The 27798-nt window shown below is 31.6% G+C and overlaps 2 protein-coding genes and 1 long non-coding RNA gene across 4 annotated transcripts; 1 reads left to right on the top strand and 2 right to left on the bottom strand.

Annotated features, from left to right (window-relative positions):
- Positions 1–611: 611 nt before the first annotated feature.
- LOC109193080 (protein DETOXIFICATION 21-like) lies at positions 612–4160 on the bottom strand. Of its 2 annotated transcripts, none has more exons than XM_019343883.1 (9): positions 3950–4160; positions 2857–3168; positions 2227–2768; positions 2045–2131; positions 1903–1959; positions 1572–1810; positions 1371–1489; positions 1044–1130; positions 612–963 (listed from the first exon to the last, which is right to left on the bottom strand). In XM_019343883.1, the coding sequence occupies exons 2-9, from the start codon at positions 3097–3099 to the stop codon at positions 886–888; spliced, it is 1452 nt and encodes a 483-aa protein (XP_019199428.1). In that variant the 5' UTR covers positions 3100–3168; positions 3950–4160; the 3' UTR covers positions 612–885. The 2 variants fall into 2 exon arrangements, with proteins under 2 accessions (XP_019199428.1, XP_019199427.1); XM_019343882.1 differs by having other exon boundaries at positions 2857–3160.
- LOC109193087 lies at positions 4046–22876 on the top strand. Its single transcript, XR_002056202.1, has 3 exons — positions 4046–4057; positions 8804–8808; positions 22798–22876. It is a non-coding gene; the product is annotated as an uncharacterized LOC109193087 (long non-coding RNA).
- LOC109193081 (protein DETOXIFICATION 21-like) lies at positions 7096–10685 on the bottom strand. The gene is made up of 9 exons (XM_019343884.1): positions 10607–10685; positions 9773–10074; positions 9154–9695; positions 8985–9071; positions 8836–8892; positions 8500–8738; positions 8293–8411; positions 7361–7447; positions 7096–7270 (listed from the first exon to the last, which is right to left on the bottom strand). Exons 2-9 carry the CDS (start codon positions 10013–10015, stop codon positions 7193–7195), a joined length of 1452 nt encoding a protein of 483 aa, XP_019199429.1. The 5' UTR covers positions 10016–10074; positions 10607–10685; the 3' UTR covers positions 7096–7192.
- Positions 22877–27798: the final 4922 nt, after the last annotated feature.

Below are 27798 nucleotides of genomic sequence, written 5' to 3'. Positions count from 1 at the left end.
GTATATTCCGTTATGCAATTATGTACATTTTCAAAACATGATTTTTTTTTTTTTAAATAAGAAATTAGCAGCATACACGGAAAATGAAATTTCTCAAAAAAAAAAAAAAAGTACAATAACGCCGTCATTTTGCACCAGGAAGACAATGAGATTTTAAGTTATCGAAAAATACCGCACATCCCTTAAACGCGAAGAGAACGTCTCTAAGTTATTCCACTCAATACTTTGAAAATCAATCTCATTATCCATTTTGAGCATATTATATATCGAATTAAAGCTATGACATAAGAGAACACATATCCACTTTGACTCAATCTAAATCAACACACTCAAAACTCAAAAGTATGTCCGAAAATATCTAGGTGACCTACAAGAGAGTAAAACACACATATTGCGACTATTAGAATTCAATCTTGCATCAATGAATGTAATTTACTACCCAAGAACCAATTAAACTATTTGTGATGACACACAACGATCTCATGATCTTTTTATATGTTCAAAGGACCATTTCTCTACCCAAATCAAGAAATTAGAGAGAAAAGAATTCAGAGATTAATGAATCCTATTTTTGTGTTTAAATTTTTGACACAAGTATTCATATAAATATATAATCATAATTAACGAAGAGATTAATTGGTCGGGTGGTCAAATGTTATAGAACATCTTTATTGAACCTAAAATTAAAGTTGCAGACTAAATGTCAAAATGCTAATAATGAAGTGTACCTAACTCTAGGCATTGATATCCCATACCGAACAAAACTTGGATTCGGCAGACACATCACTATTCAAAATAATTCATAAATTGAAGCATATTTTTTGTAATACCACCACCCTAATTTTAGTCACTCTGTCCGACACTGAAAACTCTTAGAAGGATACGCTAAGCATCCCGGCCATTTGCGTCTCCAGTTTCAGGTTCGACCACCCAATTCCGGACACGTTTCTGAGCATCTGCAACCTGCATCAGATGTGAATGAGGGATGATGCCTGGGAGTTTCATTGTTCAAATGAAAGGGGAAGAAGTCATGCCCCAATTACCTGTTTATCCCAGTCGGTTTTGAAGGTGATTACAAGCAATACCATGGTCTGTACAAACGTACCAAACAGCATTCCTATCCACACACCCTGCACCACAATTCATCAATTAAGAACGGCTTCATTGGGTAAACCCTGCCTTGTGACTCTACCCGGCAAAGGGTCACAAGGTAAACCAGTTTAAGTTGCTTATAGCTGACCGAGTGGTCGGCTCAAACTAAGAAAGCCAGTAAGCAACTCCCAGTGCTGAGGTTTTGATACTATAATGGTATGATTGGTTTCCTCTATGTAAAACATAACATAGATTAGATAAGAAAAGTATCAACTCACCGTAACTTGGAGTTTGAGGACATAACCAAGAACGACACCGACCGGGATTCCTATCAAGTAATAGCATCCCAGGTTAACATATGCCACAGTACTCTGCCAACCCGCCCCAACAGCAACACCTGAATCAACCGAAACCCAACCAAAAATCAGTACTACTTAATACGGTTTAGGAGATAATTAAGGGTGCAGGCAAGCTTTTACCAGAAAGAACTGGTTGAACACTGTTTAGAAGTATAGAAAATGCTAATAGAGGTGACATTTGATCAACCGCCTGGACCACGTCGTAGCTAGTGGTGAACAGGTAAGCCAGGTTCCCGCGCAGGAACAGGAAAAAAAGGAATAGCACAACTCCGATGGAGAAGGATGTCAGCACGACCACATTGATGGAGAACTTGGCCGCCTTTGCACTTCCCCTTCCCAGCTCGTTTGATACCCGCACACTGGAATCCAAAAACATAACAGAATCAGAGTGTGGAAGCAAGAAAGTAAACGCAGATCAAAAGAAATTGTGTGTTGTGATACAATGCATTACCATGCTGCTGCCATGAAACCGAGAGATATCATCATTTCCCAGCCACTGATGTTGAGGCTACAAAATATTAAAGTTTTCTAAGTTTCCTGTAAGAAGAATCCTAAACAAACAGCAGGAAATTGGCCCGGGGCAATGGACTAACCATATAGAAAGAGCATCGATTTGAACCTTAGCATTTTCTAAGTTTCCTGTAAGAAGAATCAGTATCGAATTGTACCAGAGCTCAAGACTGCCACAAAAAATCAAAGAATATAATGATTTCAAGCACACCAATGGAATATCTGATTTCGTGACTATAAAGATCAGTTAAAATATAATAATTACCAGACCATGGCACCAGCTGACAAGGAAAGCTTGATTACTGGCAAGAGATCCTTGAAGGCCAAGAATGAAAAACCCGACCATGTTTCTTTACACCCTCCACACATAATAAATAAAAGCTGACCGCAATTAGGAATCCAGAATGCCAATATAGTAGAAATCAAGGCACCCGCAAGTCCAAACTCCAACTTCACTGTCAAGAGCCAGGATAGGAATACATGAATCGCCAGTGTAGCTGCTGCCAAATACGCAATAATAACGTTCTTGCTCTGTGCTTGCAGGTACATTTGGCAGGTATACGATGGAATGAAGGCATATGCCACCGGTATCAACCATTTAGAAATGGTTCCTGTCACCCGCGCAATTTCTTCTTCCTGGCCCAGTGCTTTAAATATTGGAGTTGTAAAGAAATATAGAGGTAACAGTAAAGTCGTGGTTGCACTCAACACAATCCACGCTCTCTGAAGATATATGCCCATCATGTGATACTGTTTTGCACCAAAAGCTTGCCCCAATAGAGTTTCCAATCCACTCGCCATGCCCAACTGCACACACAATAATTCAACTTAAATTGTTTCAACATTTTCTTAACTTGTAAAAACTTTAACGGACTGTCAAACACGACTAACTTACCAGTGCTCCATTGCAAAACCTTAACAGCACGGTTTGTACTAAAGCATAGGCAGCAAGATCTATAGGGTCAATGTGGCCAATGAATGCCTGGCTGATGACAGTAATCCCAAATGTGGAGAATCTATTAAATAATGCAGGAAGAGCCACAACCGACATTTTCTTCATCTCACACCATATTTTCTCCCCTATCTTCACTTCCTCTACTGAGTTTTCCAATAGCTTCTCACTGATATCAGACTCCATTTCAGCAAATAAAAGAGCCCGTGGGTTCCTCCGTTAATCAACGAAGAACCACCTATGCAAACTAAAGTGCTGCAGGTTAAGATACTCTGGCAGTGAAATATGAGCATAGCCATTTAACCTTAATAATGGAATGCAAGAACTCAACCAAGAAAATTCAAGAAACACACAAGGATAATGAACCTTGACTTGTAATAAACACAGCATACTTAACTTGCAATCCTTTGATAATACTGTAAGAAAAAAAAAACCAAAGAATAAAATGTATTTCAAATTAGTTCAATTTCTCCCAAAAGGTTGAACCCCCAACCCTGGCCCAACAGAGCATTTGGGAAGATGTAAATCACAGTGACTCAATGACTCAGCAAACATGGTCAAATGTATGCTCACTTCTCCACATTGCCGTCACCGAGATTCGAACTTTTTTCTCTTTTTCCTACTGCCTACTGAACCATTGAGCTAAGCTCTGCACAAATTAGTTCAATCTAGTAAAGTAAGTTGTTGCAAACTTGCAATGTAAAGTTTCAATTGTTATGTTCCCATCTTCCCATTGGAACCAAGACTCTGCATTTATGGGGTTAAAGTAACCATGAACAACACATTAATCAATAACCACATATTTTTTTTACAGACTAGTAACAATCATATATCTCTACCACTACCAAAAGATTTAAAAAATCTCTAAAACAACCAAATCTAGACTAATCAGATTCATGGGAAACATAATCAAAATCTGGGTACACCCCAATCTATTGAAACAAATACAAATATACATGTTGCGCGTGAGATTTAATCATAATTGGATTATGAGAAAATGCAAAAAAAAAAAAAAAAAAAAAAACGTGGGACTCACAGATTATTCAAGAAAAGCAGCAGCTCCTTATTTTTATCCTTTTCTCCTCTTCTATAGTTCTTCTCGGTTCTCTTCTCTCCGTGTGTGTTGTATAAATGTATAATCTTGGTAGGTTCATCCGGAGTGGAGAGGAGTAAGGATATATAGTAGAAGAAGACTAATCAAAGACGACAAGAGTATAAAGGATAGACGATGGTGCGCGCCAACAATATTCCGGAGGCGATCATATAAAACAACAAAAAAATGGCGTGGACGTTTGATGGCAATTGACAATGAAGGTTTGCAATGTTGAAACTGAAAAGGTATCATTATATTTTGTAGCGTTGTGGTTTATAAAATTTGGACTAGTTAGAATGTAATAATATCAAAGGTAAGAAGAAATTATACCATGCACATGAATGAAAAATACTATATTGGATTATTGGGAGAAGAAAAATACTATATTGGATTATTGGGAGAAGAAAAATACTATATTTACTCCTAATTTTGTCCTCCCAACTTATACTCCTACACACAAAATTTTGAGTGAATTTTACAGGTGTGATTAGAAAAGAAAAAATGAAAGCGAAAAAAAAAGAAAACTAAAATTATATATATATATATATATATATATATATATATATATATATATATATATATATATATATATATATATATATATATACGCGCCCGCGCCAGCCTGGGCACGAGAATTGCGCCTCACAGCTCACGCACATGAGGCGCATCTTTCTCTCCCATAGTGGGGCCCACTACTTCTACAAAATCTCCATTTTTGCCGGGCCACTCCACCCTTTTTCTCTCTCATAGTGGGACCCATTACTTCTACAAAATCTCCATTTTTGCAGGGCCACCCCACCATTTCTCTCTCTCCTCTCTCTTTTCTCCACTTCACCCTAATTTCTTAAAATTTGGTTCAAAATCCCCTTTTTGGGATGTTCTTAGGCAGTACAAATTTAGGAGTCTATGAAGTAAAATTTATATACACACATAACTAATAGAATTACAAGAACAACAAAAAAAAGTATTTAACTTTTTTACCATTTGACGGGATAATTAAATTCTCTGTATCCATTGATTATTGTGTGAATTAATCAAGCTCTCTTATGTTATCAAAAAAATTTACTTATTAATCACATACGAAATGCGACAATCAAAATATATTATCCTTATAAAACTTTCCAGTTATGTAATGCAGTGGGAGTATGGGATTATGGATGAAGCCAAGTGATGTGTACTCTATATATAAAACGACAATACGTTCAAATTAAAGTAAACTAGTCTTCATCAATTATTATTTAAATCAAATTCGAATCTCTGTCTTAACAACTCCATCACCGGAACTGGAAATAATATTAGAACAATATAATGCGGGCAATAATAATATTATAATAATATTAAAAATCTTGTAATCGAATGGCATAGCTGTGCCCTCTTAAATGAGAAGTCTCAGGTTTAAATCTCACTGTGGGAGTATTGAATCTTTGTGTTTTCGTAGATTGAGAAAGTATGTATCATTATTATGGAATCATTACTTTTTTAGCACATTAGAAGGCAGTGCACGGAAATGCCTGTGCCAGTGCACTACTATTATTAGAAACACTACTTCTTTTTGTGCATTCTGGAAAGGAATGCACATGTGTACGTATACCGGTGCCTGGACTTGGACTTTGTTTTGAATTGATGCACGGGTGATTGCGCACTTGTGCTTTTGCTCGTTACTGTCTACTCTGTCAATTATTTAAACTCATTTTCACTCATTTTTTCTATGGATCTATGGAGTATTAGTTATCAAGTAACTTGATATATACAAATTTAACTCTCCACTAACGTGTGCATGTGTTGCCTTATGTGATTGTTTTTTTGTTAATCAAATTAGGAAATACCAAATATTGAATGCTTGTTATTATTTTTTCTTAAAAAGTCAAAATTCAATGATATTTCTATATATTTTCAAGCCAATAATCCATTTGTCCTCATGATTTTCAAAAAAGACAAAGCATTGTGATTCTTTGATGCAAAAGTCGAAATCTCTCGTCCAAGGTGCCCCCACAACCAGGCCCGGTTCTAGGCACGCTTGGAAGGGGCCCACCTACCTATTTCACAATAGTTATGCTGTGCAACCGAATGAACCATGCGCATGGTGCATACGATGCAAAACGACGTCGTTTTAATTAAAAACGCGTGTGTCACTTAAAAAAAAAATTCAAGTTCGATTCTCGGCAATAGCATTATTGTGGATATATAGTTATGAATTTCTAGATATATAGTTATGAATTTATGGATATTTAGTTCATTCATTGTGGATATTTAGTTTATTCATTGTAGATATTTACTTCATTCATTCACTGTGGATATATAGTTATGAATTTCTGGATATATAGTTATGAATTTATGGATATTTAGTTCATTCATTGTGGATATTTAGTTCAATCATTGTGGATATTTAGTTCAATCATTGTGGATATTTAGTTCATTCATTGTGGATTTTTACTTAATTCATTGTGGATTTTTACTTCATTCATTCACTGTGGATATATAGTTATGAATTTGTGGATATATAGTTATAAATTTATGGATATATAGTTATGAATTTATAGATATATAAAAATGCTATTGCCGAAAATTGAACCTGATTTCTTTTTTAAGTGGGACGTGCGTTTTTTTAATCAAAACAACGTCGTTTTGCATCGAATGCACCATGCGCATGGTGCATTCGGTTGCACAGCATAATTTGCGTCTATTTCATGAAGAAGGCAGCCCATAGTTTTTTCACGGGAGAAGTTTTTTTTTTTTTTTTTTGGTAATTTGATTATTAAATAAAAATAAATAATAAATATTAATGTTTGACTATATTTAATGAGGTGGTGCAAATAGCACTTTTATATTTGCACCATCTATAAAGTTACTATACCTATTAAATAAGTGGTGTAAATAGCAAATAGGGCGGTGCAAATAGAATTTCTCAATGCTAATAGTGAAGTGTACCTAACACTGGGCATTTATATATCCCATACCGAACAAAACTTGGATTCAGCAACACATCACTATTCCAAATAATTCATAAAATGAAGCATATTTTTTGTAATACCACCATCCTATTCATGTGTAGTTTGATGATAAATTCCAAAAGCTGTTATTCCATATTGGTAAATAAGCAAAGAGGGGTACCCATTAAAGGTGCCTACATTTCATCAAAGGGGATTAGTCACTGTGTCCGACAGTGAAAATTTTGGGAGGAATAAGCTAAGCATCCTGGCCATTTGCGTCTCCAGTTTCAGGTTCTACCACCCACTTCCGGACACGTTTCTGAGCATCTTCAACCTGCATCAGATATTCAGATGTGAATGAGGGATGATGCCTGGGAGTTTCATTGTTCAAATGAATTGAAGGGGAAGAAGTCATGCCAATTACCTGTTTATCCCAGTCGGTTTTGAAGGTGATTACAAGCAATATAATGGTCTGTAAAAACGTACCAAACAGCATTCCTATCCACACACCCTGCACAACAATTCATCAATTAAGAACTGCTTTATGCTGAGTTTTTTTTTTTTTTTTAATGACGAGGGAAAGTGAGAAACCCACAGCACTACCCGATGGTGTGTGATGTAGTAAATATCCGGGGTTGCTATGAATACGTTACGGCCCTTCTGTGGTCTGCTTGTTGGTTTAATGTGTTAAACTCGGGATTTGGCGTGATACCGGAGGTTCCCGAGCTAAATAAGGCTATAAAAAAGTTGCCAAAAGTCTCCTCTACTGTCACCTAGCAAGGTATTTATAGGGAATTCAAGGGACATATGCCGAGAGGCCGGCATGTACGCCAAGTGTCCTTCATGCATTTGGTAATCTAGTCGGCTAAGGAGAAACGTGCACGTGTAAGAATGTATTTGTCTAGCTAGTTACTTGCTGGGATTGGTTTAGCTATAAAGTGTTCATGCATGCTCGGGGTCGGGCCTGAACGTAGAAATGTTAAGGTAAGGGCTTATCGGGCCAATGAACCCAAGGTCGGGTCGGCCAGTCGCTGCGCTCTGGTCGGGAAATAATCCCGGTCTTGAGGCAACTCGTACCTGATCAGGTTCTGGGTATAAGGAGTGCCATAGACCGTACCAGAGTATATTCTCTATCAGTGTGTATTGGGTAAACCTCGTCTTGTGACTCTAGCTGGCAAAGCGTCACAAGGTAATAAATTGGCAAATTCCGCCTTCTTAGTGGCCAGCTCAAACTAAGAAGGCCAGTACGCAGCTGCAGGTGATGAGGTTTTGATACTATAATGGTATGATTGGTTTCCTCTATGTAAAACATAACATAGATTAGATAACAAAACTACAAAAGTATCTTTTACTCACCTTAACTTGGAGTTTGAGGACATAACCAAGAACGACACCAACCGGGATTCCTATCAAGTAATAGCATCCCAGGTTAACATATGCCACAGTACTCTGCAAACCCGCCCCAACAGCAACACCTGAATCAACCAAAACCCAACCAAAAATCAATACTACTTAGTACAACTTAATACGGTTTAGGAGATAAGGCTGCAGGCAAGCTTTTACCAGAAAGAACTGGTTGAACACTATTTAGAAGTATAGAAAATGCTAATAGAGGTGACATCTGATCAACCGCCTGGACCACGTCGTAGCTAGTGGTGAACAGGTAAGCCAGGTTCCCGCGCAGGAACAGGAAGAACAGGAATAGCACGACTCCGAGGGAGAAGGATGTTAGCACGACCACATTGATGGAGAACTTGGCTGCCTTTGCACTTCCCTTTCCCAGCTCGTTTGCTACCCGCACACTGGCATCCAAAAAAAAAAAAAAAAAAACGAGTGTCGAAGCAAGACAGTAAACACAAATCAAAAGAAATTGTGTGTTGTGATACTATGCATTATTACCATGCTGCTGCCATGAAACCAAAAGATATCATAATTTCCCAGCCACTGATGTTGAGGCTACACAAAATTAAAGCAACTTGTTCAGTGGAGAACTGAAGCTCATAAGGATATATACAGATCCTAAACAAAACAGCGGGCAATGGACTAACCATATAGAAAGAGCATCGATTTGAACCTTAGCATTTTCTAAGTTTCCTGTAAGAAGAATCAGTATCGAATAGTACCAGAGCTCAAGACTGCCACAAAAAAATCAAAGAATATAATGATTTCATGACTATAAAGATCAGTTAAAATATAATAATTTATATATAGCCTCACCAGACCATGGCACCAGCTGACAAGGAAAGCTTGATTACTGGCAAGAGATCCTTAAAGGCCAAGAATGAAAAACCCCTCCATGTTTCTTTACACCCTCCACACATAACAAATAAAAGCTGACCAAAATTAGGAATCCAGAACGCCAATATAGTAGAAATCATGGCACCCGCAAGTCCAAACTCCAACTTCACTGTCAAGAGCCAGGATAGGAATAAATGAATCGCCAGTGTAGCTGCTGCCAAATACGCAATAATAACGTTCTTGCTCTGTGCTTGCAGGAACATTTGGCAGGTATACGATGGAATGAAGGCATATGCCACCGGTATCAACCATTTAGAAACGATTCCTGTCACCTGAGCAATTTCTTCTTCCTGGCCCAGTGCTTTAAATATTGGAGTAGTAAAGAAATATAGAGGTAACAGTGAAGTCGTGGTTACACTCAACACAATCCATGCTCTCTGAAGATATATGCCCATCATGTGATACTGTTTTGCACCAAAAGCTTGCCCCAATAGAGTTTCCAATCCACTCGCCATGCCCAACTGCAAATACAATTCAACTAATAAAATTGTTTAACATTTTCTTAACTTGTAAAAACTGTCAAACACGACTAACTTACCAGTACTCCATTGCAGAACCTTAACAGCACGGTTTGTACTAAAGCATAGGCAGCAAGATCTATAGGGTCAATGTGGCCAATGAATGACAGGCTGATGACAGTAATCCCAAATGTCGAGAATCTATTGAATATTGCAGGAAGAACCACAACTGACATTTTCTTCATCTCACAACATATCTTCTCCCCTATCTTCACTTCCTCTACTGAGTTTTCCAATAGCTTCTCACTGATATTAGACTCCATTTCAGCAAATAAAAGAGCCCGTGGGTTCCTCCGTCAATCAACGAAGAACCACCTATGCAAGTAAAGTTTCAATTGTTATGTTCCCATCTTCCCATTGGAACCAAGACTCTGCATTTAAACCCAACATGGTAGTTCAAGTGGCAAATGAGCTCTCTTTGTGGGAGAGAATTCCACGATAACCTGGGTTTGATTCTCACAAGTGATAGATTTCCTTTGGGCCAGCTTCTGTGCCTCTGGGAGCGAACCGGGTAGATTTGGACTGTTAAACGTACATAGAAGACCCGGACCACATTGTGGTTTACAAAAAAAAAAAAAAGACTCTGCATTTATGGGGTTAAAGTAACCATGAACAACACATTAATCAATAACCACATATTTTTTTTACAGACTTGTAACAATCATATATCTGTACCACTACCAAAAGATTTAAAAAATCTCTAAAACAACCAAATTTAGACTAATCAAATCCATGGGAAACATAATCAAAATCTGGGTACATCCCAATCTATTGAAACAAATATAAATATACATGTTGCTCAGGAGGTTTAATCATAATTGGATTATGAGAAGAATCCAAAAAAAATGGGACTCACAGATTATTCAAGAAAAGCAGCAGCTTCTTATTTTTATCCTTTTCTCCTCTTCTATAGTTCTTCTCGGTTCTCTTCTCTCCGTGTTGTATAATATTGGTAGGTTCAGAGAGGAGTAAGGATATAGTAGAAGAAGACTAATCAGAGACGACAAGATATAAAGGATGGATAGTGGTGCGCGCCAACAATATTCCGGAGGCTATCATATAAAACCAAAAAATGGCAATTGACAACGAAGGTTTGCAATGTTGAAACTGAAAATGTATCATTATACTTTGTAGCGTTCTGGTTTATAAAATTTGGACCAATTAGAATGTAATAATATCAAAGGTACGCATGCATGTGTGAAAAATATTATGTGTACTCTCATTTTTTACTCTCAATTTATATTTCCACTGACGTAGATTTAGAACCCATATAAAAAAGTAGCTTATCAGAGTCCGTCACATCAATGAGTAAAATTTGGAAGTCTATGTACTAAACCTCTATATGAATGGGGGCAATTTATATCGTGGATCGGAGGGTCCACGTAGCATTGTCGACCCTAAATCAAAACGACGGTATGTAGTTTCTCGTTTCTCATTTTCAACACAAATTTTAATTTATTCTAGATACAGAATCAATACTTTTAAGGTACAGAATTACATAACATGAGACACAAAAATTCATAACACAAGACACGTTATATATATATATATATATATATATATATATGGGCACGCTCTAATGAGAACAAGTGCCCAGAAGAGAAATAAGAACCATTTACAGCTGTCCAGATCAACGAATCAGATTTAATATAAAAAAAACAACACGACGACATTTTCGTAAATAACTCAAACTTTGGTGCAAGTAATTGTGTAATAAGTGCAAGTAGGTGGTGCAACTTTGCAAGTAAACAAGTGCACCTATTTTCACTTACAAGTGCAAGTAATTTATCTTGTTAACATTCGTGCACCTAGGTGCAACTGTTATAACGTTAGGTGCAATTGGTTATAACGTTAGGTGCACTTACTATTGATGCTCAATGTAAATTTTACTAGCACATGTAATATATATTACTTGCACTTGTAATACATTTTACATGCACTTAGGTACACTATATAAAACTGTTAATTGCACTTGTAATACATTTTACTTACACTTCGATGTTTAATTATTTATGAAAATACTACCGCATTTTTTTTAAATCAGTGTATCCATCCTTTCTCATTTGAACGCGATATATATATATATATATATATATATATATATATATATATATATATATATATATATATATATATATATATATACATATATATATATACACACACACACACACACACACACATCTCTATATATATCTCTATCTCTATATAATATATTAAAGCAAAATAATTGTCCCAAAAATTTTCCCTCCAAATGTAAAAACATTTATTGTATTCATATTAATTTATAAATAGATTCATGTAATTCCCAAAAATTTTCCATCCAAATGTGAAAACATTTATTGTATTCATATTAATTTATAATAAATAGATTCATGTAATTCATGTAATTTAACATGTTGAATAAAAGAAGAATATAATATTAGTTACTATTATATATATATATATATATATATATATATATATATATATATATATATATTAGTAATTATTATAGTAGTAATAATTCACATACAGAACAAATTTTTCACATACAGAAATGCGGAATCACACATCCTATTAGCCTTAACGAATTATTATTACTATAATTACTATTTACTATAATTTACTATGATAATAATAATAGTAATAATAACAATAATAATAATAATAATAATAATAATAATAATAATAATAATAACGAATTTAGAAATAAATTTATGTAATTCATGTAATTTAACATGTTGAGTACCGAATTAGTCAATTTAGAAATAAATTTATGTAATTCATGTAATTTAACATGTTGAGTAAAAGAAGAATATAATATTAGTTATTATTATTATTATTATTATTATTATTATTATTATAGTAATAATAATTCGTTATTATAGTATAGTATTTTAATTAAATTAAATTATCTGAATTAAATCACCCTATATATACTTAGTATTACAAATGAATGAATGATCATCTTTAATTAAATTAAATCGTCCTTAATTAAATCATTTAAATTAAATCAGCCTATATATTTAGTATTCCAAATAATTATTCTTAATTAAATTGGATCATCCTTAATTAAATTAAATCATCTTTAATTAAATCATTTAAATTAAATCAGCCTATATATTTAGTATTACAAATAATCATCCTTAATTAAATTAAATCATCCTAAACTAAATTCAACCATCAATTAAATTATTTAAATTAAATCAACTTTAATTAAATCAATCCTTAATTCAAAACCTAAAATCAGCCTTAATAACAACACAGAAACGCGGAATCATCCTATTAGCCCATTATTATTACTATAATTACTATTACTATTTATTATAATAACTAGCATTTTGTACGCACGATGTGCAAAAATTTATGTCAAATATTAAAACATTGATAAATACAAATAATTAAAAATTATAATTTGAATTATATATACACAAGTAATATATGTATTTTGTACACACACATATATAATTTATCATTCATAGAAATTTAATTAAAATATAATTAAGCATTAAATTAATATATAATGATTTTAATAAAATGTTAATTAAAAAATAGGAAAAGATATAATAGATATAGGTGTATGGTAATAATGATGTGTTATCAATGTTAGAATTAAAAACTAACGTTGTTATAACGGTGTAAGGGTAATTTTGTCTAATAACGTTGAAATGTACAATATTTAAAGCAAAATGTACATATTTATTTGATTACAAAAAGAGGGACATAAATCAAGGATATAACCTTAATTGAGGCTTATTATGTTTTTAGATAATAATAATAATAATAATAATAATAGTAATAATAATAATACTAATACTATACTATAATCTATCTACCTATCTATAATAACGAATTATTATTATTATTATTATTATTATTATTATTATTATTATTATTAAATATATGTATACCCTTAGATCATTTTAAATGTTAATTTAAAAAGCTAATTTTTTCAAATACCTTTTTACCAACCGTTGATATAATTCGCTGGTCAAATCCGCTAATATAATTCGTTAACGCTAACCGCTAACTGCTGATTGTCAAACAAGGACATTGCGAGGTAGTTTCTCAATTCAATTTGTTGTGTGATTTGAATACTCTCTTTGTCAACAAATCCATCAAGTAGTTAATATGCTTGGCTTTATTAATTTAAATTTTTTAAATTTTTTCATGGTATTAATAAAATACTTGGTAAATAAATATATAGCATTATTATTTTGTATTATAATTTTGATATTTAATTAAAAAATAGTGCACAAAAAAAGATAATAGACAACATAGTGAATATAATCAATTGATGAATTTGAATGTAAAGAATTTTTACATTGGAGAAAAATAAAGACAATATAACTAATGAAATTATTTCTCTTAATTAATTTATTGATAATGGATAATTTTATTTAATAAAGACATTGTTGGGACAATGTAGCGAATATAATCAACTAACGAATTTGAACTTTATCAAGACTATGTGGTCTAATGATACCCGGGTTGGACTTCCATTTGGAAGGTTGCAAGTTCGAGCCTCAGTGGAGGCGTTATTGGTTCTTTGTGTTTCAATAGGTTGAGAAAGTATATGAACAGATACTACATTGTAATAGAGCCAGTACCAAGAAAAATAAAGACAATATAACTAATGATGAATAAAGGCATTGTAGACACAATTCTAAATTAAATAAATGCATATTTATTATTTTTTGTTGTAGCTACTAAATTATTATTTCTACTATACTAATAAGAGCCCAAGAGAGTTAGGCCTATAATGGGTAGAAAAAATGACGGTCAAATTTTTTAATCAAATGAATGGCTCAGGTTGATCAGATTTTAATTTTTTCCTTGAGATTTCCTAATTTATCCTTAATGAATATGATTATCCATTAACTTTTCCGTTAAATATTATCTTTTCCGTTAGTTTCTGTTAGTTCATTGTTAACTTACTCATTGATTTTAATAAGAAAGATCTCAGGTTCGAACCTCATCCCAATCAAATTAAAGTTGGCATAATTAGTACTCTATTTTACTCTTATTAAATTAAAATTAATAATTAATAATTAATAATTTAGTAGCTACAAAAAAATAATAATAATACATATGCATTTCTTTAATTTAGAATTATGTGTGTACAATGTCATTATTCAAAAAAAAATTACTCATTATTAATAAATTAAATAAGAAAAATAATTTCATTAGTTATATTGTCTTTATTTTTCTTCAATGTAAAAATTCTTTACATTCAAATTAATCAATTAATTATATTCACTACATTGTCTATTATCTTTTTTGTGCACTATTTTTTAATTCAAAGTTATAATACAAAATAATGCTATATATTTATTTACCAAGTACTTTATTAATACCATGAAAAAATTAAAAATTAAAAAACATAATTAATAAAGCCAATCATATTAACTACTTGAGGGATTTGTTGACAAAGAGAGATTTTAAATCACACAACAAATTGAAGTGAGAACTATATAATGAATAATTTTATACTTTAGATTCCAATTGTTGAACTCTGTTTTCACAAATCAGAGAACTATATGTTCATAGTTGATAACTATACAGTTTAGAAATTATGAATTTACAGTACAGAAATTATGAATCTACAGTACAGATATTATGAATATGCAGTATAGAAATTATGAATCTACTGTATAGAAATTATGAATCTACTGTATAGAAATTATGAATTTACTGTATTTAAATTATGAATCTATGGTTTAAAAATTATGAATCTAAAGTATAGAAATTATAGATCTACAATATAGAAATTATGAATTTACAGTACAGAAATTATGGATATGGAACTGTGCCTACCTTGCAAGGTGGGCACGTGCTCACAGCATAACGCTCCTACTGCCGGAATCTCCTCAAACAATATTAGTATATATTTAATATTTTATGCTTTAATTTTATTTGCTCTCCCTTATATCCCGTATTTGATTTCAACCATACCCATACAATTATTTTATTGACAATTATAATCAATCTTGACTATATTATCTTGCATTTGTAAACTTAGAATTACCAATTTAAATACGCAAGTTCAACATTCAATTATCTATGCATGAAGAATTTCAATATAATATTGTCTTGATATACTTTAAAATACTTATTTAAGAAAAACATTGGGCATTATCCCAATCGTGCAATGCGCGTAAAAAACTAGTTAATTTAATAATAGTAAAATATAGTACTAATTATGCCAACTTTGATTGGGATGGGGTTCGAACCTAAGACATCTCTTATTGTAATCAATGGGTAAGTTAACGGTGAACTGATAGAAATTAACAGAAAAGATAATATTTAACGGAAAAGTTAACGGATAATCATATTCATTAAGGATAAATTAGAAAATCTCAAGGAAAAATTAAAATCTGATCAATCTGAGCCATTCATTTGATTGAAAAATTTGACCGCCATTTTTTCTACCCATTATACTTGTTTTTTACGTGCATTATGCGATTGGGTTAATGCCCAATGTTTTTTTTTTTTTTTTTTGTTTTTTTTTTTTTGTTTTTGTTTAAATATAAGTACGTTAAAGTATATCAAGGCAATATTATATTGGAATTGTTCATGCATAGATAATTGAATGTTGAATTTGCATGCGTATTTTAATAGGTAATTCTAAGTTTACAAATGCAAGATAATATAGTCAAGATTGATTATAATTGTCAATAAAATAATTGTATAGGTATGGTTGAAACCAAATACGGAACATAAGGGAGAACAAATAAAAATTAGGGCATAAAATATTAAATATATACTAATATTGAAGAGCTAACTGCTGATTGCCAAACAAGGACATTGCGATGTAGTTTCTCACTTCAATTTGTTGTGTGATTTGAATACCCTTTTTGTCAATAAATCTCCCAAGTAATTAATATGATTGACTTAATTATATATATATATATATATATATATATATATATATATATATATATATATATATATATTTTAAACAATTATTATTATTATTATTATTATTATTATTATTATTATTATTATTATTAAATTTATGTATACCCTTAGGTCATTTTACATGTTAATTTAAACAGCTAATTTTTTCAAATATCTTTTTACCGACCGTTGATATAATTCACTGGTCAAATCTGCTAATATAATCCGCTAACGCTTACTGCTAACTGTTAATTGTCAAACAAGGACATTGCAAGATAGTTCTCACTTCAATTTGTTGTGTGATTTGAATACTCTCTTTGTCAACAAATCCATCAAGTAGTTAATATGATTGGCTTTATTAATTATATATTTTTTAATTTTTTCATGGTATTAATAAAATACTTGGTAAATAAATATATAACATTATTTTGTATTATAACTTTGATATTTAATTAAAAAATAGTGCACAAAAAAAATAATAGACAATGTAGTGAATATAATCAATTGATGAATTTGAATGTAAAGAATTTTTACATTGGAGAAAAATAAAGACAATATAACTAATAAAATGATTTCTCTTAATTAATTTATTGATAATGAATAATTTTTTTTAAAAAAAATAAAGACATTGTAGGGACAATGTAGCGAATATAATCAATTCATGAATTTGAATGTAAATAATTTTTATATCGGAGAAGAATTTCCATTTCTTTTTTATTCTTTAAATCCTTGATTTTTTTTTATTTTATGAATTATTCTTTATTGGAGATGGATTCATCATCTTCACAAGTCACAACAATCGCGGTGAACTTGGGCTAAATGTCTAAATGGCTAAGTCCTTTATTTCGTTTCCTCAGTTGACGACTCACGATAGCAACCGCGGTGAACTCGGGCTACCGGCTACGAACAGTGGCTGTTGGATCCTGTCGGGAGTGTCGGCATTCTCCACTTCTCCTTTGGTTAGTGTATATTTAAACTTTTAAATGTTTAATATGATTTCCTAGAATTTGAATACTAGTTTAATATCTCCGGTATCTACAGCTACTACAAAACGATCTTTTTCTGTCATGAATATAGTAAAGACTACACTTCGTAACAAGATGGAAGATGACTTGCTTAATGAATATTTGTTAGTATGCATTGAAAAACAAATTGCAAAACAATTTAGTATAGATTCAATTATAGATGATTTTCGTGACATGCAAGAGAGACGTTCTAAATTTTAGTAGATTTGTAATGTAATGATGTATTTTGCATGGTTGCAAAAATTGCGCCTAGGCGCCGATTAATCGGTGCCTAGGCGCTAGGCGGCCGCCGGCCACCGCGAGGAAGGCCGGAATCGGCCTCCTCCGCGGCCGGCCGGCTAGGCGGTCTATAGGCGGCCTAGCCGGCAAGTTCAGCCGTTTTAAAATTTTTTTTTTAATTTTTATTTTTAATTTAATTTTTTTTTTTTTTTTTTTGCGTTGTAAAGTTAGAAAAGTCCAGGAAGGCATAATTTTTGTGTATTCTGGAAAGGGATGCATAGGTGTGTGTATAACCGTGCTTGGACTTGGACTTTGTTTTGAATTGATGCACGGGTGATTGCACACTTGTTATGTTTTCTACGTCGCTTATTAAGTTATTGGTTGGTTGATTTTCCCCCATTGTTATGTTATTGTTTGTATCTAGTAGCGTTACGCTGTGCAACACGTATGGTGCACACGTTTGCAAAAACGACGTCGTTTTGTCGTCCGATTAAAAAAAAAAAAATCCAGTTTCAATTGTCGTTAACAGCGTTATGTTACGTTGTGCATAATTTGAACTATATATCCATAACTTCATAACTATCCTTTCAAAATTGCATAATACACATCCATAACTTCATAACTATATATTCAGAATTGCATAACTACACATCTATTAACTTAATAACTATACATTCAGAATTGCATAACTACACATCCATAACTTCATAACTATACATTCAGAATTGCATAACTACACATCCATAACTTCATAACTATACATTCAGAATTGCATAACTACACATCCATAACTTCATAAATATACATTCAGAATTGCATAACTACACATCTATAACTTCATAAGTATACATGATTACATTCAGAATTGCATAACTACACATCCATAACTTCATAACTATACATTCAGAATTAACTACACATCCATAATTTCATAACTATACATTCAGAATTGCATAACTACACATCGATAACTTCATAACTATACATTCAGAATTGCATGCATAACTACACATCCATAACTTAATAACTATACATTTAGAATTGCATAACTACACATCCATAACTTCATAACTATACATTCAGAATTTGAAATTATAACTTCATAACTATACATTCAAAATTGCATGCATAACTACACATCCATAACTTCATAAATATACATTCAGAATTGCATAACTGCACATCCATAACTTCATAACTATATATTCAGAATGTGAAATTATAAAATTATGAACATATGTTTATGTAACTAACGGCAATCAAAAATATATATATTTTTTTTGAGTAAAACGACGCCGTTTTTGCAATCGTGTGCACCATGCATGGTGCACGTGCACACGGTTGCACAACATAATTTGCCTTGTATCTAGCGCTAGTACATATTGTGTCATAACCCCAATCCCGACGATATTGCACCCATACATTCACTTTATGCTATATAAAAAATTCCTAACTTTTGGTGACCAGGTTCAAGCTTTCTGGACTCATTTTGGAATTTGATTTGCACTTCTACCTAAGCGAGGGAGAACCTTTATAATACACAAATCAAACTTTTAAAAAAATTGAATTGTATTTATATTACTATATTAGTATAAACCTACATACTTTCAACATGAGACAAAGGCCACTCGAAAGCTAAATGGCATTTTAAGCCCAATTTAGAGTTGTCAAAATAGACCTAACCTCACCAATAGTTATGCTGTGCAATCGAATGTACCATGCGCATGGTGCATACGGTTCAAAACGACATCGTTTTGATTAAAAACGTGCGTCCCACTTTAAAAAAAAAAATCAGGTTCGACTCTCAGCAATAGCATTATTGTGGATATATAGTTATGAAATTGTGGATATATAGTTATGAAATTGTGGTTATATAGTTATGAATTTATGGATATTTAGTTCATTCGTTCTGGATATTTAGTTCAATCATATATTGTGGATATTTAGTTCATTCATTGTGGATTTTTACTTCATTCATTCATTCATTGTGGATTTTTACTTCATTCATTCACTGTGGATATATAGTTATGAAATTGTGGTTATATAGTTATGAATTTATGGATATTTAGTTCATTCATTGTGGATATTTAGTTCAATCATATATTGTGGATATTTAGTTCATTCACTGTGGATTTTTACTTCATTCATTCATTCATTGTGGATTCTTACTTCATTCATTCATTCATTGTGGATTTTTACTTCATTCATTCACTGTGGATATATAGTTATGAAATTGTGGATATATAGTTATGAAATTGTGGTTATATAGTTATGAATTTCTGGATATATAAAAATGCTATTGCCGGGAATCGAACCTGATTTCTTCTTTAACTGAGACGCGCATTTTTTTAACCAAAACGACACCGTTTTGCAACCGTATGCACCTTGCAAGGTGCATTCGGTTGCACAGCATAATTTGCGTAACCTCACGGATTGGGCCCGTTTAGCTCAATTTTTAGGTGGGATGGGTAAGAGGGGCAAATTATGCCCTGGACCCGTGTCCACAATGAATTGTGGACACGGGCCCAAAACGACGTCGTTTTTCAAAAAAAAAAAAAAAACGCGTCATTTAGTTAAAAAAAAAAAAATTCGCGCGTGTTTTGCCGTTAACGGCGTTATTTTTTTTGGATTATGAATGTACAGTTATGCCGTTATGAATGTACAGTTATGCAATTATGAAATTATGATCATAGAGCTCTAACATTATGAACTTACAATTATGAACATATAGTGATAAAATTATGACCATGGAGCTTTAAAATTGTGAATATAGAGCTTCGAAGATTATGAATGTACAGTTATGAAGTTATGAATGTACAGTTATGAAGTTATGAATCTACAGTTATGGAGTTATGAATCTACAGTTATTAGATTATGAATCTACAGTTATGGAATTATGAATGTACAGTTATTGATCGAATTATGAACAAAGAGCTCTGACATTATGAACTTACAATTATGAACATATAGTGATAAATTATGAACATAGAGCTCTAAAATTGTTAACATAGAGCTTCGAAAATTATGAATGTACAATTATGAAGTTATGAATGTACAGTTATGGAGTTATGAATGTACAGTTATGGAGTTATGAATGTACAGTTATAGAGTTATGAACGTATAGTTATGGAGTTATGAATGTACAGTTATTAATAATATAGTAATAAAATTATGAATATATACTCCTATAACGAAGCGGTCTGAAATTATAAAAAAAAAAAGAAGAAGAAGGAGATAACAGTGCCTAACGGCACTGTTACCTGTGTCCAGCATGCATGCTGGACACGGGTCCAATGCATAACGATTGGGTAAGAGGTTTCTCCAACCCCAGTCGTTATATCATAGATCGTGGTGCGGTGCACATGCACCGCGGTAAAAAACAACAATGTTTTTTTAAGTAAAGAAATGGTCCGCCGTTACCGTTAACGGAGTCTGCATGTTTGGTGTATTAAACACCAATTGACACTACAGTACATCTAAACCGACACTGCCTTATTATTTTTATATTATCAAATGAAACTGCAGTTATATCAAAATGATACTGTAGTTGTGGTGAAATGAAACTACAATGTATATAAAATGAAACTGAATAGCTTTTCACATATTTGAGTATTTCAATGAAATTGTAATTATATCAAAATGATCATGTAGTTGTGTTTTAATAAAACTATAGTGTATATAAAATAAAATTAAATAACATTTTCACATATTTGAGTCTATAAATATCGAATGAAACTGTAGTTATATCGAAATGAAACTGTAGTTGAACTGAAACTGCAATGTATACAAAATGAAACTGAATAACAAGAGTTACTTTTTACGGAAGGGTGCGAAACGGCGGAAAACAAATGCCGTTTCTTTTCATTTAACAAAATGACGTCGTTTTGATGCGCGGTGCATAATTGATTATGCACCGCGGTGCCCGATATAATTTACCCTCCAACCCGACCTGTTTAACCAGTGGGGGTGGGGTGGGGTACCCGGGTTAATACAAGTTACCTTGTGCCATAATGCTTCATTTTCTCTCAAGATTAACCTCCTTTCATGCTTGCTTGCACCATTACTCGATCTTTTCTTCCTTCAATAAAAATAAAATACACCAAATTAAGCATTGTTCCACCTTCTTTTACCTACATTTGAGCCAAAAACAAGCATAAATGAGCACAAATATAAGCTATTTCACGGCGTATCATTGTTTTATATGTTTTCAATTTATTTATAAACGCATAATCTATTAACTGAAGATACATAATATATTAATGACTGACACATAATTTTTGAATTAGGGTGCACAGTGCAATGTGAACCCTGGTCCATGGTATAACAATTGCAAAGCACGTTTTCGAGCCCGGGATGGTGGGTCTTGATTTAGTCATTTGGGCCTTGGCCTACCATATTTTTAGGCAATCATTATTGCATGGACCATGGTCCACACAATTGTGTGGACCATAAATAAAAAGCACATTTTTAATATTCTAAGGGTACATTATTTATGTATGTAAGGTACATTTTTTGGAAGTACATTTTTAATATACTAAGAGTACATTATTTTATATATAATATACCTTCAGTACAAAAATAATGCATTTTTAATATATTAAAAATGTACCTGATATTCATGGTCCACACAATTGTGTAGACCATGGTCCACACAATAATTTGTCATTTTTAGGAGTTTGTTAGACCTCTTTTCATAAATTAGTATTGTCTTAGCATCACATAATCATGTTCAGATTACTAATCTTGTACTACTCTTACATTAATCCAAAAGAATATTACTACATTTATTTCTCTTACTATTTTACCCTTGTTATTTATGCGGACTTAATTCATTCGGACCACCTCAAGTGAATTACAATTAGTTCCCTCATCAATTATTAAGGTGCATTATATTGGTCTTTTTTTGTTAATTGACAAAGAAAGCAGCAAGCTGTTTTAGTTGCTGAAATGGAATCTGATATCGGTGAGAAGCTATTGCAAACGAGGGAGACTCAGAAAGGTGTGGTAATAACTAATAATGAGGAAGTGAAGTTAGGGGAGAATATTTGGTATGAGATGAAGAAAATGTCAGTTCTGGTTCTTCCTGCATGCAATATTTACTAGGGAATGTATATATACTCATATTTTTTACTCAATATCTATACTATATATAAAAACAAAATCCTGCAATTATAACTTCCCACCCAATTCCTAAAAAATCTCTTCCTAATAAAATATATTGATTTCGAATTTTCCATTCGTACAATAATTCTGGGTTAAAATTCTATTCTAATATTATAAAGTACTGTAATACAATTCCTATTGTAATCTACATCTATAGTATACTATATATAAAAACAAAATCCTGCAATATTAACTTCCCGCCCAATTCCTAAAAAATTTCCTTTCCTAATAAAATATATTGATTTCGACTTTCCCATTCGTACAATAATTCTGGTTTAAAATTCTATTGTAATATTATAAAGTACTGTAATACAAATCCTATTGTAATCTACATCTATACTATCTATACTATATATAAAAACCAAATCCTTAAATTTTAACTTCCCGTCCAATTCCTAAAAAATCTCCCTTCCTAATAAAATATATTGATTTCAATTTTCCCATTCGTACAATAATTCTGTGTTAAAATTCTATTACAATATTATAAAGTACTGTAATACAATTCTATTGTAATCTACATCTATACTATATATAAAAACAAAATCCTGCAATTTTAACTTCCCGCCCAATTCCTAAAAAATCTCTTTTCCTAATAAAATATATTTATTTCGACTTTCCCATTCGTACAAAAATTCTGGGTTAAAATTATATTCTAATATTATAAAGTACTGAAATACAATTCCTATTGTAATCTACATCTATACTATCTATACTATATATAAAAACATAATCCTGCAATTTTGCCCGCATGGGCAGTTCAACTGGTCATAGAGGTGAAACTTTGGAAGAATGACCAGGATCGAGTCTAACCAGCGGCAGTGTGGGAGCAACCTCTCAAAGTGAGGGGGACTCCTTTTGCGCAGTGAGCATCGGTCTAGCCTTTGTGATTAATGTTAGGGTTGGGGTTCAGCCTTTTTAGAAGAATAATCCTGTCTTCCTAATAAAATATATTGATTTCGACTTTCCCATTCGTACAATAATTCTGGTTAAAATTCTATTATAATATTATAAAGTACTGTAATACAATTCCTATTGTAATCTACATCTATACTATATATAAAAACAAAATCCTCCAATTTTAACTTCCCGTCCAATTCCTAAAAAGTATCTCTCTCCCTAATAAAATATATTGATTTCGACTTTCCCATTCGTGCAATAATTCTGGGTTAAAATTTTATTCTAATATTATAAAGTACTGTAATACAATTCCTATTGTAATCTACATCTATACTATATATAAAAACAAAATCCTGCAATTTTAACTTTCCGCCCAATTCCTAAAAAATAACTCTTCCTAATAAAATATATTGATTTCGACTTTCCCATTCGTACAATAATTCTGGGTTAAAATTGTATTCTAATATTATAAATTACTGTAATACAATTCATATTGTAACCTACATCTATACTATATATACTATATATAAAAGCAAAATCCTGCAATTTTAACTTCCCGCCCAATTCCTAAAAAATATATCTTCCTAATAAAATATATTGATTTCGACTTTCCCATTCGTACAATAATTTTGGTTTAAAATTCTATTCTAATATTATAAAGTACTGTAATACAATTCCAATTGTAATCTACATCCATACTATATATAAAAACAAAATCCTGCAATTTTAACTTCCCGCCCAATTCCTAAAAAATCTCTCTTCCTAATAAAATATATTGATTTCGACTTTCCCATTCGTACAATAATTATGTGTTAAAATTCTATTATAATATTATAAAGTACTATAATACAATTCCTATTGTAATCTACATCTATACTTCTATACTATATATAAAAATAAAATCCTGCAATTTTAACTTCCCGCCCAATTCCTAAAAAATCTCTCTTCCTAATAAAATATATTGATTTCGACTTTCCCATTGGTACAAAAATTCTAGGTTAAAATTATATTCTAATATTATAAAGTACTGTAATACAATTCCTATTGTAATCTACATGTATACTATCTATACTATATAAAAAAACATAATCCTGCAATTTTAACTTCCCGCTCAATTCCTAAAAAATCTCTCTTTCTAATAAAATATATTGATTTCGACTTTCCCATTCGTACAATAATTCTGGGTTAAAATTCTATTCTAATATTATAAAGTACTGTAATACAATTCCTATTGTAATCTACATGTATACTATCTATACTATATAAAAAAACATAATCCTGCAATTTTAACTTCCCGCCCAATTCCTAAAAAATCTCTCTTTCTAATAAAATATATTGATTTCGACTTTCCCATTCGTACAATAATTCTGGGTTAAAATTCTATTCTAATAGTATAAAGTACTGTAATACAATTCCTATTGTAATCTTCATCTATCTATACTATATATAAAAACAAAAACCTCCAATTTTAACTTCCCGTCCAATTCCTAAAAAGTATCTCTCTCCCTAATAAAATATATTGATTTCGACTTTCCCATTCGTACAATAATTCTGGGTTAAAATTATATTCTAATATTATAAAGTAGTGTAATACAATTCCTATTGTAATCTACATCTATACTATATATAAAAACAAAATCCTGCAATTTTAACTTCCCGCCCAATTCCTAAAAAATCTCTCTTCCTAATAAAATATATTGATTTTTACTTTCCCATTCGTACAATAATTCTGGGTTAAAATTCTACTCTAATATTATAAAGTAATGTAATACAATTCTTATTGTAATCTACATCTATACTATATATAAAAACAAAATCCTGCAATTTTAACTTCCCGCCCAATTCCTAAAAAATCTCTCTTCCTAATAAAATATATTGATTTCGACTTTCCCATTCGTACAATAATTCTAGCTTAAAATTCTATTGTAATATTATAAAATACTGTAATACAAATCCTATTGTAATCTACATCTATACTATATATAAAAACCAAATCCTTAAATTTTAACTTCCCGTCCAATTCCTAAACAATCTCCCTTCCTAATAAAATATATTGATTTCGACTTTCCCATTCGTACAATAATTCTGTGTTAAAATTCTATTCTAATATTATAAAGTATTGTAATACAATTCCTATTGTAATCTACATCTATACTATATATGAAAACAAAATCCTTCAATTTTAACTTCCCGTCCAATTCCTAAAAAATCTCTTTTCCTAATAAAATATATTGATTTCGACTTTCCCATTCGTACAATAATTCTGGGTTCTAATTCTATTCTAATATTATAAGGCACTGTAATACAATTCCTATTGTAATCTACATCTATACTACATATAAAAACAAAATCCTGCAATTTTAACTTCCCGTCCAATTCCTAAAAAATCTCTCTTCCTAATAAAATATATTGATTTCTTCTTTCCCATTCGTACAATAATTCTGGTTTAAAATTCTATTCTAATATTATAAAGTACTGTAATACAATTCCTATTGTAATCTACATCTATACTATATATCAGTGTTGCAAAAATCGCGCCGCTGGCCGTGGCGAGGATGGCCGGAATCGGCCTCCTTGCCGGCTGAACCGGCGATTAATTTTTTTTTTTAAAAGTTTTAAAGTGTTAATAGTTCGACAAGGCATAACTTTTGACTCGGTTGTCCGTTTTGGACAAATGAATATTTGAAATCGCGTATTTTTTCGAGATCTATCCACCGTAGGCGGTTTGGCCCACCAATTTCTAAAAAAAATGCTTTATTAAATAGTTTCTAAGAAAAAACTATGAGAACCTTATGTTTTATTAATGAATTTTTAAAATTTTTAATTAAAAAATTATCCCGTGCATTATTTAATAATCTCTCTTTATAATTGGTCAAATTATTTAATTATGGTAAATTAGGGAATAATTAATGATGGTAATATAAATCCTAGAAGAATATAGAATTGAAAAATATTTAAATATTGTTATATTATTATTGTGACTCACGGAATACAATACAAGAATATTTAATTATGGTTATATTATTATTGTGCCTCACGGCTATTATATACTAACAGAACTTGAAAAGAAACTAATAATAATAATATAATATAAATGGTATTAATAATATCTAAATGTAATTAAGTGTTAATAATAATAGCAAGAATATTAACGTAAGAATTATAACATAGAATAAATTGTAATAATTAATAACTATAGTCTATGATTAAATTTGGAATTGTCAGGGAAAGATAAGCGACCTCTAGTGAAATTAATTCTTAAATAATTATATATCGATTTAAATATTCTTAATATATTACAACAATTCCATTCCGTGCATCGCACGGGTGAAAATACTAGTGTGTTATAAAATTATATAAATATATATAGTGTTTGTGATTGATTTAAATAAATATATAATTATACAAAAAAAGTTTAGCAAGTATGTGCTCGATCTTAGCATAATTAGTTATATAGTTTTCAAAATTTCTAGTGTTTGGTAAAGTATGCAAAATGTGGGTCAAAGAAAAATATACCTTCTACTCATTGTTTTTGGGAAGTTATTTTTCAATTTCCACACCACCACCATCACTACCTTCACCACTATCACTACACTACCACCACCACCACTACCACCGCTTTCACCACTACCAGTCTACCACCATTATGGTTCGCTGGAAAATATTTTTCGTGAATTTGATGAAAACTGACTTTTCCTTTGTTTGGTTCATGGAAAATGTTTCCCTCAAACATTTTCCTCAAAAATGAGGAAAACATTTTCCATGCCCCCCCCCCCCCCCTCCCCTCCACCTCCCCTGGTACAAGTAGGACAATCATGCCCTCACCAACTTTTATTAATTACCATTATTATTGTTCTTAT

The sequence above is a fragment of the Ipomoea nil genome, unplaced genomic scaffold (assembly GCF_001879475.1).
Source record: "Ipomoea nil cultivar Tokyo-kokei standard unplaced genomic scaffold, Asagao_1.1 scaffold1834, whole genome shotgun sequence".
NCBI lineage: Eukaryota > Viridiplantae > Streptophyta > Magnoliopsida > Solanales > Convolvulaceae > Ipomoea > Ipomoea nil.
The sequence above is the reverse complement of the archived record's forward strand: the minus strand, read 5'-3'. Positions and strand labels throughout refer to the sequence as shown.

What these genes read in the sequence shown, in the direction of transcription:
- LOC109193080 (XM_019343883.1), bottom strand. Translation starts at nt 3,099, where the DNA reads ATGGAGTCTGATATCAGTGAGAAGCTATTGGAAAACTCAGTAGAGGAA. An exon ending in GGTTTTGCAATGGAGCACTG is followed by an intron (nt 2,769 to 2,856) that starts GTAAGTTAGTCG and finishes TTGTGTGTGCAG; the next exon opens with TTGGGCATGGCGAGTGGATT. An exon ending in ATCGATGCTCTTTCTATATG is followed by an intron (nt 1,960 to 2,044) that starts GTTAGTCCATTG and finishes AATATTTTGTAG; the next exon opens with CCTCAACATCAGTGGCTGGG.
- LOC109193081 (XM_019343884.1), bottom strand. Translation starts at nt 10,015, where the DNA reads ATGGAGTCTAATATCAGTGAGAAGCTATTGGAAAACTCAGTAGAGGAA. An exon ending in TCAGCTGGTGCCATGGTCTG is followed by an intron (nt 9,072 to 9,153) that starts GTGAGGCTATAT and finishes TTTTTGTGGCAG; the next exon opens with TCTTGAGCTCTGGTACTATT. An exon ending in AAACCGACTGGGATAAACAG is followed by an intron (nt 7,271 to 7,360) that starts GTAATTGGCATG and finishes TATCTGATGCAG; the next exon opens with GTTGAAGATGCTCAGAAACG.